This window comes from Lissotriton helveticus, chromosome 3_1, assembly GCF_964261635.1.
Source record: "Lissotriton helveticus chromosome 3_1, aLisHel1.1, whole genome shotgun sequence".
Classification (NCBI taxonomy): Eukaryota; Metazoa; Chordata; class Amphibia; order Caudata; family Salamandridae; genus Lissotriton; species Lissotriton helveticus.
In genome coordinates this window covers 672,861,058-672,873,737 of record NC_136061.1, presented here as the reverse complement: position 1 = coordinate 672,873,737, position 12,680 = coordinate 672,861,058, and the positions used below count along the sequence as shown (strand labels likewise).

The 12,680-nt window shown below is 44.5% G+C and overlaps 1 protein-coding gene across 1 annotated transcript in view; it reads right to left on the bottom strand.

Annotated features, from left to right (window-relative positions):
- The window catches only part of PITHD1 (PITH domain containing 1), a 54,573-nt gene extending 42,489 nt beyond the window's left edge, over nucleotides 1-12,084 (bottom strand). The window contains exons 1-2 of the mRNA XM_078680808.1: nucleotides 11,844-12,084; nucleotides 2,915-2,958 (exon numbers count right to left, since the gene is read on the bottom strand). Of these exons, the coding sequence (XP_078536934.1) occupies nucleotides 2,915-2,958; nucleotides 11,844-12,038 (239 nt within the window). The 5' untranslated portion in view covers nucleotides 12,039-12,084. The remainder of the gene's footprint in view (nucleotides 1-2,914; nucleotides 2,959-11,843) is intronic.
- Nucleotides 12,085-12,680: the final 596 nt, after the last annotated feature.

Sequence of the window (12,680 nt, the reverse complement as noted above, 5' to 3'; positions counted from 1 at the left end):
TTGTAGATATTGGAGTCCTGGAAAATCCAACCTCAGATGGTGCATTAATTTCTGTGAAACATTTCAAGCCCATGAATGGGCCACCACACACTGCGCTTGCCTTCATTCCTAGTGTGTACTCCTCTTTGCGGCATTGCCGATGCTGTGTCGCGGAGCCCCCTTTACGGGGTGGTGCAGGCTCGACGGCTGGGTCGCCGCCATAAATCAATGCTCGTAAAGGGGGCTCCGCAACACAGCATCGGCAATGCCGCAAAGAGGAGTACACACTAGGAATGAAGGCAAGCGCAGTTTGTGGTGGCCCATCCATGGGCTTGAAATGTTTCACAGAAATTAATGCACCATCTGAGGTTGGATTTTCCAGGACTCCAATATCCACAATGCCGATGGTTTAGGAACCGGTCCATCTGGGGGCGTGATTTGGCAGTGATAAATGGAGACCGGAGCATGTATTCATCATAGCGATGGCCTCTGAGGAAGAAAGGAGAGACTTTCGAAACGCGTAAGGCGAATCGCATGTTGGCTGTGTGATTGATATCACGAACTGAACTTGCCTGTATCCTGAATAAAAGGTTTGCCACCTTAGCGTGCATTCGGGTGCTGCTCATTTGGTGGGACTGGCAAAAGAGCATTGATATATATATATATATATATATATATATATATATATATATATATATATATATATATATGACGGTACAATCCCTCCAAAGAAGAACTCAGAGGCCAAAGGGGATTTCAGGGCAAACAGCACGTTTATTCCGATGTTCTCAGTGGCGGCGTATGCATTTCGGCAATCCAGCCTTCCTCAGCGCCCAACACTGTAGTATGTCCTTTACCTATTGGCTCCATCCCGTGTAAAGTATCAGCTAGCAACCAGCACTCCTCCCCCTAATGCTGTCGACACACCCTTAGTAGTTCTGAATCCATTGTAGAACAACATGTCCCAGAAGGCACTGTGTCGGCCAAATCAGGAAGGTGGCGTGGGAGAGTGAGGCAAAACAGTGGGTCCGTGCTAGCAGTTCGGGTAAATGATAGGGGGAGCCTCAGATCACAAGAAAGTTCACGGCTGCTACCCTTTGTCCCCTTGTGCCGCTACAGCAGAGATATATATATATATATATATATATATATATATATATATATATATATATATTACAAACACAGAACTTCGCCCATTTAGGAGGTCCACACGGCAGGACGGCTTGAATAACGCTTTAATTGCAGAAATACAGTTACCATGTAGCGCAGATTAGTGCCAACAGATTCAAATGCCTGACGCGTTTCATGCACTGCTTGCATTTCTTCAGAGGCAAAATGTTCATTACAACGCAAGGCAAGCAGCACCACTTTATCAACTGACTTCACCCTGCCCCAGTGGGCGTTAGCTTGCGCTAGGAATGGTGGTCTTCGTAGTGCTGAGGTATTCCTCGAGTGAGGCGCTTGCAAGTTGTAACACTTTTGAAAATTGTTCATATCCCCAGTGGGTCTGGCAAAGTCCGGCTCACACTAGCACTGCCATTAAATCATCCACAAAGCGACCTTCCTGCCCTTTCTGCCGCTCGTCGCTTGACAGCAGCATCAATCCACACCATCGCGGAGGGCTCTCCCACGACCGGGACCGGCCGTTGAATTATTACAAACACAGAACTTCGCCCATTTAGGAGGTCCACACGGCAGGAAGGCTTGAATAACGCTTTAATTGCAGAAATACAGTTACCATGTAGCGCACATTAGTGCCAACAGATTCAAATGCCTGACGCGTTTCATGCACTGCTTGCATTTCTTCAGAGGCAAAATGTTCATTACAACGCAAGGCAAGCAGCACCACTTTATCAACTGACTTCACCTGCCCCAGTGGGCGTTAGCTTGCGCTAGGAATGGTGGTCTTCGTAGTGCTTGCCCGCCGCATGAAAGCGGATCCAGGATGGCTTGTAAACACGGGCCACCCGAGGAGCAGATGGAACTATGGTGGGAATTCTACTGCTGAGCACGTCTGGAGCAGACATTTGAATCACGCCACTGGGTATTCTTTTATTTTGGAACACTTCGAGCACATTCAACGGCACGCCCACATGGGTTTTAATTGCAGGACTACCTTTACCAGAATCCTTAGCACACTTACAACGCCCACAGGGGGCGTGTGAATTGATTACGAATAAAAACAGGTGAACTGCCAAAGTGTCATGTGTGCTTTCCAGGCTTGTGATCAAGGGCGACAGAGCCCGAAACGCGTAAAGCCATCAAGAAGGGATCTGATGTCTGTGGCAAGTCGTGCACAGATTCCACCATTTGATTACGCTAACCATCTGTGAGGCAGCTTCACAAGGGCAACCTTTTTCGTGTGAGATATATATATATATATATATATTCCGAAATACCACATCAGAAGACAGGGAGCCGCCAAAGATTTCCTGGACACAGACCAGTTAGGTGCTCAAACTTTTTATTAACCCCTTCGGTGCTCATGACGGAACGGTTCCGTCATGAGCGTCGGTTGGCCTGTGCTCATGACGGAACCGTTCCGTCATGGGTCCATTGGTTCTGTAGAACCTTCAGCACCGCAGCGGAATTCACGCAGCACTGAAGGGGTTAAAGCAGAGTATGCCGCATGACGTTTCTGCTCCTTGGAACCTTGCTCACATGACTATATATATATATATATATATATATATATATATATATATATATATATATATGCATAAGGTCCAGATTAAACACGCGCTTCTGTAATTAATATTTGCTGATGTGTACAGAATATAGAAGTATTAAAACAACTTTAGCACTTATCCTTGGGTCCGTGTCTGTAGCAATCCTATTGGTAACGGAAGAAAGTATTTATATGTACGTTACTTGCAATTAAAAAAATTATAGCTGAAAAAAGGGAAGCAGGAATCTGTCTCAATCAAATACTTACGGAATGTTGAATAGCAATTCTTCATCATCATCGCTTTCTACAAACTAAAAGACAAGAAGTCATTAAAAGAAAAATCTAGCCGACAATGTCACGCTTCCCACTCCCCAACTATCCCCACCATCTCCCTTTAACTGCCTTCTCTACCCTCGACTCCCCCGCCCTTCTCGCCACAGGCCATTCTTCAGTTCATGTTACTCTGCCAATCTATCACTCACTTCGCCCAGCAACCCAGTTCCCTCACCCCTTAATCCACTCTCTCTAGCACCCATTTACGGTGCCCCTCTGCCTCCATCTCCACTCCACTCCACTCTCACCTTCGCTGAAATTCCACTCAATTCTTACCCTTCTCCAACGCTGCTCTAATGCGCTTTTTCTTTAGCGCCTCCCTCGCACCAGTGAGACACTGCCTTGATGCACAGGCCCCTCTAACCTGTCCACTTTTACCATGTCCACATTTCATGGCATGCCAAGATCCTCTCCCACACAGTTCTGCTCTCAATCCCTCTCAACTTGCCCTGAACCACCCTATTGCCCAAGCTAGCTGTCTTTGGCCCACATCTCCTACACTCCTTGCCCAACTGAACTTGTGGCTGAATTACACCTTTTCATGTTTTTCTCGTTCCCTCTTTAGGCTCCCCTTAGATTGTCATCACACTTCATCTTGTTCATCTCTAATTTCCTCACCTTAATCTGCTTCCCTCCCATCACCATTCATTCCCCTGTAGCTCCTAGAAGCACTGGCTTGCTGTACGAATGGGTTCCGTCAGTATTTAATGATGTGCTAAGTATCGATTGGTTTACTTTAAAGCAAGCACGGTGAAACCGTTCTTTGCATTATTTTAGCGATCTTCCCTTACAGGAGATGCCTGAAGGACGCCCAAAGTCAAAACAGTTTAGCAAAAACATTCTGCACTAGTAAAAGCGTCACCTTTTGCCGAGCGCATCATACGTTTACCAGGCCAGGCTGAGATGGCCTGGATGCCATTTCTGCCAACTCCACCCAACAGGCTTCTGCTAACCAACCTGTCCTGCAGGTGCTCAACCTTTGTCAAAGTATTTGCTCCTGGTGTGCTTGCCAATTTGCAAATATGGGTCCAGATGCAAGAGCTCCGTAAGAGTGCTGGGCCTACAAGAAGTGGCTTTGCTCTGACCGCCTTCACCAAGATCTTCCCATGGTCTGCAACCAGCAGAACCTAAAACTGTTGAACCAGCACCTAGGTCTAGGTAAGCGGTTCTTAAACTGGGGGGCACCACTGTTTACAAAATTAAATGTTAGCAGATTTATAAAGTTTATGTACACAGTTTTATTTACATTTTACAATTTGAAGAATTTGAAATTTGAGGATAAATTTTTTTTTGTTATTCTTAGCCTAATTTATGAGCGCAGCGTAAGTAAAGCAGAGAATCGAGAACGCACAATTGGTGGCCCCCAATTAAAGTAATAGCAGTACTGAAAAAGTGAAAGTATGCATTTGTGTAGGGGTGGAGTCTAGCAAATTGCTTTGTCTTTAAGAAATAAAAACAAATTTATAAAAGTTCCAACCTTCCAATTAACATTAAAAAAAATGTACAGCTTTTGTTTGTAACAAATAAAATATTTCATAATTTCTATCTACATTAGTTAGATTTTGTTTGTGCATCTGGATTTGTGTGTATTGTAGGTTCAGATCATACAAATTGTTTAGGCTGGGGTCCATGGATTCCAGAAGTAATTCAGCGGGAGTCCACACAAGTTAAAGGTTTACGAACAGCTAGCCTAGGCGATGCACAAGTAAACGTAACCCTTATAGAACAGCAACCTCAGTGTAATGTCTGAGACCTGGATGGATTGGCAATTTTGATTTGTGACAGACCTTCTCCCGCAGTGGTCTTGATGTGCTACATCTGTGCCAGCATAATAGATCCCAACACCCCTTCCTTCAAACGGAAAGAAAATCCAGAAAGTTTCACATTTAAAAATAAAAAGTTCACAATCTGTATCCATAAAGAAACGCAAAAACCTAATTCCAGAGGAACTCTGCTATGGAGTTTGATGTTCATGAGACCAAATCTTAACCTTAAAAAGATCACCACAGTAGAACACTTGTCTTGAAAACTATATGCTCGCATAGTTGCGCCAAGGAAATTAAGGGTTTTAAGTTCACTTCTCAGCTAGGACTGCCCTGATGGAACGTGCAGCCCAAACATTGTTGAGCTCAGATAAGATTTTCGCTGTACAACAGCTGCGGTTAATGGGGATTCGCAGCAATGCCTTGCTCAACCTGATGACAGCATACCCAACATGCACTGCACAAATACTTGAGTCTAGGTGCATATACTAACAATGAAAAGGTTATGATTCTGTAATTAACGTGTATACAAGCAGATACTCATGAAAAGGGGTACCAGGACTTTAAAAATAAAGCTGATGCTCGACTGTACTCAAATGTAAGCAGTCAAAAGAAAGAAGACATAGTAACTGGACTTGACTACGAGCGACTGCTCACCCTTCAACACACCAAACTAACCACAACCAGCGCACCATGAATCACAAGCCTCCAACACACGAACCATTGAACAACCCACTGAACCAATTCATAGACTCTTACTCCATTGTTTACTTATCACAACAATGAACGGGGGATATGTGTAAAAAAAAAATCAATGGTGATGAAACATACAGCACATAAATGAGAAGTGGGGCTCTGGAGAAAGACAGAGAGAGCACCGGTACAGGGACACGTGAACCTTGGACAGGGGGCCCAGGAAGAATACTGTTCAGAACCACAAAAAATTGAGTACCCTTAGTGAATAGATACTGCACCTAATCCAATATCTATGGACAGGCTACGTATATGCCAGCTCTAGGTACAACTGTAAAACAATACAAGGGTGTTAATAGGAGTGTAAACCACGCTAAACAAAGTTCATTTGGTGCACCACAAAACAATTGTACATTTGAATAATCGAGAAGTATAATTCAATTTCCGAAGCTGCGTTTAAAATCTCCTCTTTAGTCCGATTGGATCAGATGTGAGGTGTATATACAGTGAGAAACAGCCAACGCGTTTTGTCCAAGACATTGGACTTTTTCAGGGCAATTGTTTGAGAAAGAACAACAATGATATCAATAGTTCATCAATCCAATGCTGGGGATAGTCCGAAGTAAAATCGCATGTAGATAAGCGCAATCTAAGCAGAAGATATAACTTTAAAGGGAATGAAACTTATGCGAACATGATGTAGAGTTAATAACATATCCAATACAAGAAACTCAGTGTTCCTCCACCCACGCGTAAGTAGCATATATGAAGGACATCAAATGGAGTAAGTTCTTGACTTGTCCAATTAAGGAGAATAAGGGTATTTTCACCCTTGGTATGGCACCCAAGTATGTGCCAGTATCGTGCCTGCACTTCCCTATTTCCCACACAGTAACGTGGGTTTGGACGAGGGGTGTAAACAACCCCTCCATCACCAGCACAAGCACCCACAAACTCACAAGAAAAGGCAATAACCATCCCTTGCAGTATAAGGTCCAATAAGACCACAAGCGGCATGCAACACTTCCACTGCTAATATGGGTTAGCTGGTTGATCAGAAGACCTGTATCCTCCGTGCAATACACTCCGCAACCTCCCACAGGTTTGGATTACAGGTTGCAGGATAATCTCTCTACCCCTTCATGGACACCATTAGCAGGAATATCTATTGACTCGTTCCACCCCACATTTACTCCATGGGCCAGGGCATGTCCACGGACTTTCCCACAAAGAGCACTGTCCCACTGCAAGCTCCATAACCGCAGACAAGCTCTGACATAAGGCACTAAAAGACCAAGTAACAAAAACAGTGTTAGATTATATAAAATATGTGCCTTCCAGGAAATACTTAAGTCTCAGGTGTTGCACCAAGTATTTCTGAGTGAAGCCAACGAGGGGCCATGTCAGGCTCGGTATATTGCAAAGTAACTCATAGCCAGCACAGAAAGTCTGACTTTCTTCAAGGGGCTATCTTTGTAACTATGAGGTGAGGGTATAAATATTAAGCAAAGTGAATTGACAGGAAGGGGTTCTAATAATAATAAAACTTTATTGCATGATTAATTAAAGCCTTTGCATACAGATAAAACATAAATTAGAAGAAACAGAACGACTTCATTAACAATGCTAAAATTGCTAATTTACAGTATTTCCATAAAATAGCAGGGGAATAAAAACTGGTGTATGAGACAGCCAATAAGGGGGGGTCAGATGGTGCAAAGTACAACATTTGTCGGAGGGCCAATTAGTGGGGGCGCCTGTGTAGTCAACATTCCTTTAAAGTTAATAATGAAAACTTAGATCTTGAAGGTGTTTTTGAGTGTAGCGGGCAACAGAGAGCTTGTAGTTGATGGAACAATGTATAGTTCATCATGTCGCTTGCTCTCCAGGGTCGTTGCGCACCGTAGTAAAAATGTGTGTAGAAGTTTATGTCGCTGTACTGGCTGCCAGCCCGAGATGGCTGCAAGAGAGCGTAAGAACCATGGTAATAGACAGAGTTGCCGGAGGAGAACATGATGGTCAATGTGGTTATACTTCTCTCCGAGACCAATGGGCCTGGGTTGAAGTCCAGATTGTTGGAGTGCTTTCTGGTTTAACTTTACATTAGCTGCACTCATAAACCGGACAAGGCTACAGGCCAACCGGATGTTGCTGCCCTCGAAACAGGCCTTTACTGCCTCCCTGCATGATCGTACCTGGCTTGTGATCAGGTGCGGCTTTAATAGCTGTCTTCGTTCAAGTCCCAAGCCGTTGCAGATGCATAGTAGATGTAATGCATCCTCGTTGGGGTCTCCGCATAGTCTACAACAGTTTGAAGTATCTATGCATTTCCACTGTGGAAGGTGACGCTTTGCGGGCAGGATTCCTAGCCTCAGAAGCAAGAACCTTTCTTTTGTGAATCTTGAAATACCAGTGCCTAGGTATGGTTGGGGCTTTGCCGACGAATAACTCTGAATTACGAACCAGCCATGGGCCCTCCTGCTGAGGGCAGCTTTGTCTTCTGCGAGGGATGCCATCTTTACTGATTTGTTTACCAGGGCCTTGAAACATTTTTGTGATGTGCTTGATTCCCATAGGTCCTGTAGAGCTAGGAGCCTGATTGAAGGTAACTCATGGCTGGGCTGTTGTTTTTCCTTGTGATTTCCTTCCACAGGTATGAGTTCAGTGTGCCCGGCTCAGCTCTCTTTATTTTGAACCAGCACTTGGTATAGGCACCCTTCCGAGAAATTTGCTGCTTTTGAAGCCCAAACTCTAACTTTATTTGAGCTGCGAAGAGGACTGCGGGACATTGAATATTATTCTTAATGCCTTGGCGACCACATTGTCCAAGGTAACCTCGTCTCTTCCTCTCATTGGTTCACTACCGTAAGTGATCGAAGGTAAAAGTCTCGCTCGAAGCACTTCTAATAGTGGAAGAAGACTAGGGCCAGTTGTTTTTTGCTTGATGATTTTTAATGCAACTCCCAGTGCAATCCCTCTACTTTTTATGGTTCCTTTCTGTTTGATGAATGAGCCGTTCCTATCAAATATTACACCCAAATACTTATATTCCTCAGCTGTCTCCAGCAGCCAATCCCCTGTTGTCCAGCGGGGATAGCGTTTGTTGATCCGTTGGTTTAATACCATAACTTTCAATTTTTCAAGATTTATACTCAGCCCGTTCTTGTCAGCGAAGTTACTTGTGGTATTTATCAAATGCTGCAGGCCGACTGGAGTACGGCTGATAAGTAGCAGGTCGTCTGCGTACAGGAGGTTCGATAGGGTTAAGCCCCCCAGGTTCGGGGCATGGTGATTACAATTGTCCAACTCGATGGTGAGGTCTGACACAAAAAGGTTGAACAGGGTTGGGGCCAGTACGCAACCCTGCTTCAGCCCTTTGGTAGTTGGTATTCTCCTAGACAAGCTGTCTCCTGCTCCCACTTTAATTTGTACCCATGTTTCAGAGTGAAGCAAGATTAGCTGGTTCAGGAGGTTTGTAGGAATTCCCCACCTTGCAAGTTTAGCCCAAAGTATCCCCCTGTCGAAAGCGGCTTTATAATCAATAAAGCAGACAAATAGTGGCTTGTTGATGTTTTTGGTGGCGTCTATCAAGAGAGAGAGAGCAAGGATGTTTGTTGTGGTCCCCAGGCATTCCTGAAGGCCGGTTTGATTGATGGGAATTAGGGCTTTTTCCTGTGCCCAGACCGTAAGTTCATTTAGTAAGAGCCCTGCATTGACAGGAAGGGGTTCTTCTTTGACCTCAACCAGGGTGTCAGGTCTGCTGCGATTTATTTACCATAAAGAATTTAATCCATGGAGGGAGACCAGAACAGCGGAAAGGTTTCAGTGCAGGTCAAAGTTCCAGTTATGGCCCTTTTATTGGTCAAAGGTAAATATCCAGGCTTTGGGAGCACAGCCTGCCCCTTGTTTTGCAACCAAGTTATGTGCTCGCAAGTGATGACTAAAAAAAAAACCCTTCTTTGCTTCCGGGGATACATCCCTTATGGTCACAGATTGAAGAAGAAGAGCGGGGAAACTGCTGAATTGATTATTAGCAGTGCTGCAAACACTACAGGGATCAACCATGGTCTCTTACACAGGAAGTCTACAGTACACAAACAAACACATTAAGTTGCACTTTGGTAGGAAGAGGATTTTTCAGTTAAAGGTTCTAACAAAGGCACATCAATCAGACGATACCTTGAGCAGGGGAAAATTTTCTATAGCAAAAAAAAATTCTGCCAAATGAGAACCACTTCAATAAAGCATCTTACTAGACTAGACACGCAGATAGAAGAGGGGATCTTATGCCCTTTGAACCCATAACACCACTCTTGGTCACCTTTAAGAGGGACGAATACCAGTGAGGTACTCAATGGTGCAATGTAAGTGAAACATTGGCTCTCCCTCTCTCCTAGCCATTAATCTAAAATCTAATGGGAACTCAAAGTTCAGAAGAGGGCAAGCAGTTTGGGCAGAGCATTTATTATGAACTGGTCAGAGGATTGCTAGATCGCTTTTTTTTATAAGCAGAAGAATGGCATTTAAAATGTTGGGCACAACCAAAGGTTTTTCCTAGGTGCTTGGGATTCTCCCAGGAGAGTAATTATGGTTAGAAGAAACCCATTCGGCTTAATATGGTGGTTTGAACTGGGATTCCAAAGTTTAAGATTCGAATCTTAGGTGGCCACTTTTGTGACACCTCTATTTTGAAAACTCGTAATTTGAAGAACTTCTATTTTTTTCAAACTGATATACGACCAGGTTATAGGTGTTGGCTTCGTGAATTGACCAGGACACAGAACACCAAGAGACTTTTATCGGCAAGAGGGTGCATTTACCATAAGTGGACAGTTCACGTATATTTAATGTTTGCGATTATGTGGGATTTTCACTTCGTGTAGAAATAGACCAACTTTTGGAGTGGTGTATGGAGATGAAAGAGAAAGTTCTGGCTGCTTCACGGCTGTCCTACGGAGCAAGGTAGAAATATCTTGCTAGTGAAACACAGGTACAACCTCCATGATGCTTTCCCAATTTCAAACCTGAAGGCTTGCTTGGCCCCAACTAGCACCCCAAGGTTATTCATCTGAAACTGGTCAAGTTGGAGAGGCCTGGGGCCTCCTTTACTTATTTTATAATCCAAGTGCTTCGCACAGCTCTTTTATATTCAATAATGTTCTTTGGCGATGTGCTGGTTTAGAATGCACACAGGAAGTCTGTCGCCATGCAGTAAAAGGTTTGCTCTCTTTTGGTCACGAATATATTCGTCACATGCAGCGACCATAACTGCATGACTTATTTTAATCAATTATGCAATAACTAAATAACTTGTATAGTGATTACAAATAACAATGTATATATAATATTCAACTTGTCTTGTTTCCCGTAAAGTCTAGTGTTTATCTGTTTACATGAAGAAATGTATGTGAAGCAACTTAACAGATTCCGGCGGTTAGTACGTTATAAGCATTTATGAGGTTTTAGCGTGACGTTGCATGAAAGCGCAGATAAGTCCATCGACAGGTTACATATAGCCTTGATTGTGTGGCACTACAACGGCAGCCATGACTGCAAGAAGTATGTGTTCTCAGAACACTGAGTCTGCGGCTCCTTACAATCCACAGCTAGCGCCCGCCACAGTGGCCATACACTGGGAGGGTTTATGCCACCAAGGGATATCTATTCTGCACACGGTGTATTGTCATGTCTACTTCTAAGACTCCTTCTTGGGACTCACAATTTAAGTATTCGGCACATTTAAATAGTGGTCTTCTTCCAGCTCTGCTGCACCAGAGATTGCACCACTAACAGTTTGTCATTATCATGCGTGTTGAACTCTAATTTGAGTTTGCTCTCACTCTGTTCTGTATCCTCATGTTCCTTTCCCCAGACTACTGGAACCTTGGCCTTATTTTGTTCTACCATTCTGCCTACACGTCGGACCTTCCACTGTCCCTTCTCCCACCAACCGCTCTCTCGGTTGGCCTTATTTTGTTCTACCATTCTGCCTACACGTCGGACCTTCCACTGTCCCTTCTCCCACCAACCGCTCTCTCGGTTTACCAATACCACCACCCACTTTCTCGCTCCCCCTCGCCTTACCAAGTTCCACATTCGCCTACCTTTATCTTGCATCTGTTCCTCTTACCATGCGTATATCTTTACTAGCCAGCTCTAAAGACGTCCCTGTCACTCGTGCAGCGGGGGCATTGAAACAGGAGTGACAGGAGCGAACTTTTATTACTGGAGTGGAGACAGGACTATCATTTTTCATTGCTTTTGCCTGCATTACAGTAGGTCTAATCGAAACCTTGCCACGGCACCCGCCTTTCACCCTTCGTGTTTCCCCTTCTATTCTCTCACTATATGCTGCTTGCCGCCCTCCTCCCAACCCCACCCCACCCCACCCTCTTCCACTTTCTCACCTTGCCCCGTTCCCCTCGCTCATCCCAGGCTCTGAACACCAGCCTCCCGCTGCCCTCCCGCCGCTCGTTCAAACACTCCAGCCTCTGCAGATCTATCCGGCGATAAAGACCAAACTCCAGACCCCGCTCGGGGGTTTCCAGGGGATCCGCATCATGCGAGCAGCCCCCATGCCCATGTCCGTGCCCATGCGCCATCGGTGCACTACAGACAACACTGCAGCAGCATCTAGAAGCGAAACTAGTGACTTCCGAGAGACATAGAAATAGGACAAGGTGTGTAGCACCAACAAGCATCGACACAGAGAAGGGACTTGCTATCAAGGGGAATGGGGTAGCCTAAGAACTAGCGCGCTAACTTATCTGCATTAAAGTCCAAAAACAGGCGCCGTGATACTGACATAGAGAAAGCAGAATGTAAAATTCTCTAGCCACCCAGAAAGAGACTTTCTATTTTTTCAAGGACACTTAGCAGAAGGTGCAATGCCAATGAATTGGAAGGGCGCTGTAATCAGGCCAATCCATAAAAAAGGTAACAAGGACGCACCACAAAACTATAGATTGATTAATCTCCTAGACGTAGGAAAAAAGGTATTCTCAAAAATAGTGTTAAATAGGCTAAATGCGTGGGTCGATGAGTTCTCAATCGTACCTACTGAACAGGGAGGCTTTAGAGAAGGGCATTCCATGATAGATCATTGCTTTGCACTATGGGCAATGGCGCGAAAGTCGACGGAACAAAACAGTAAGCTTTGCTGTTGTTTCGTTGACTTTCGGGCAGCGTTTGATTCAGTAGATCGGAACTGCCTTTGGGAAACCCTTATAAATAAAAATATACCG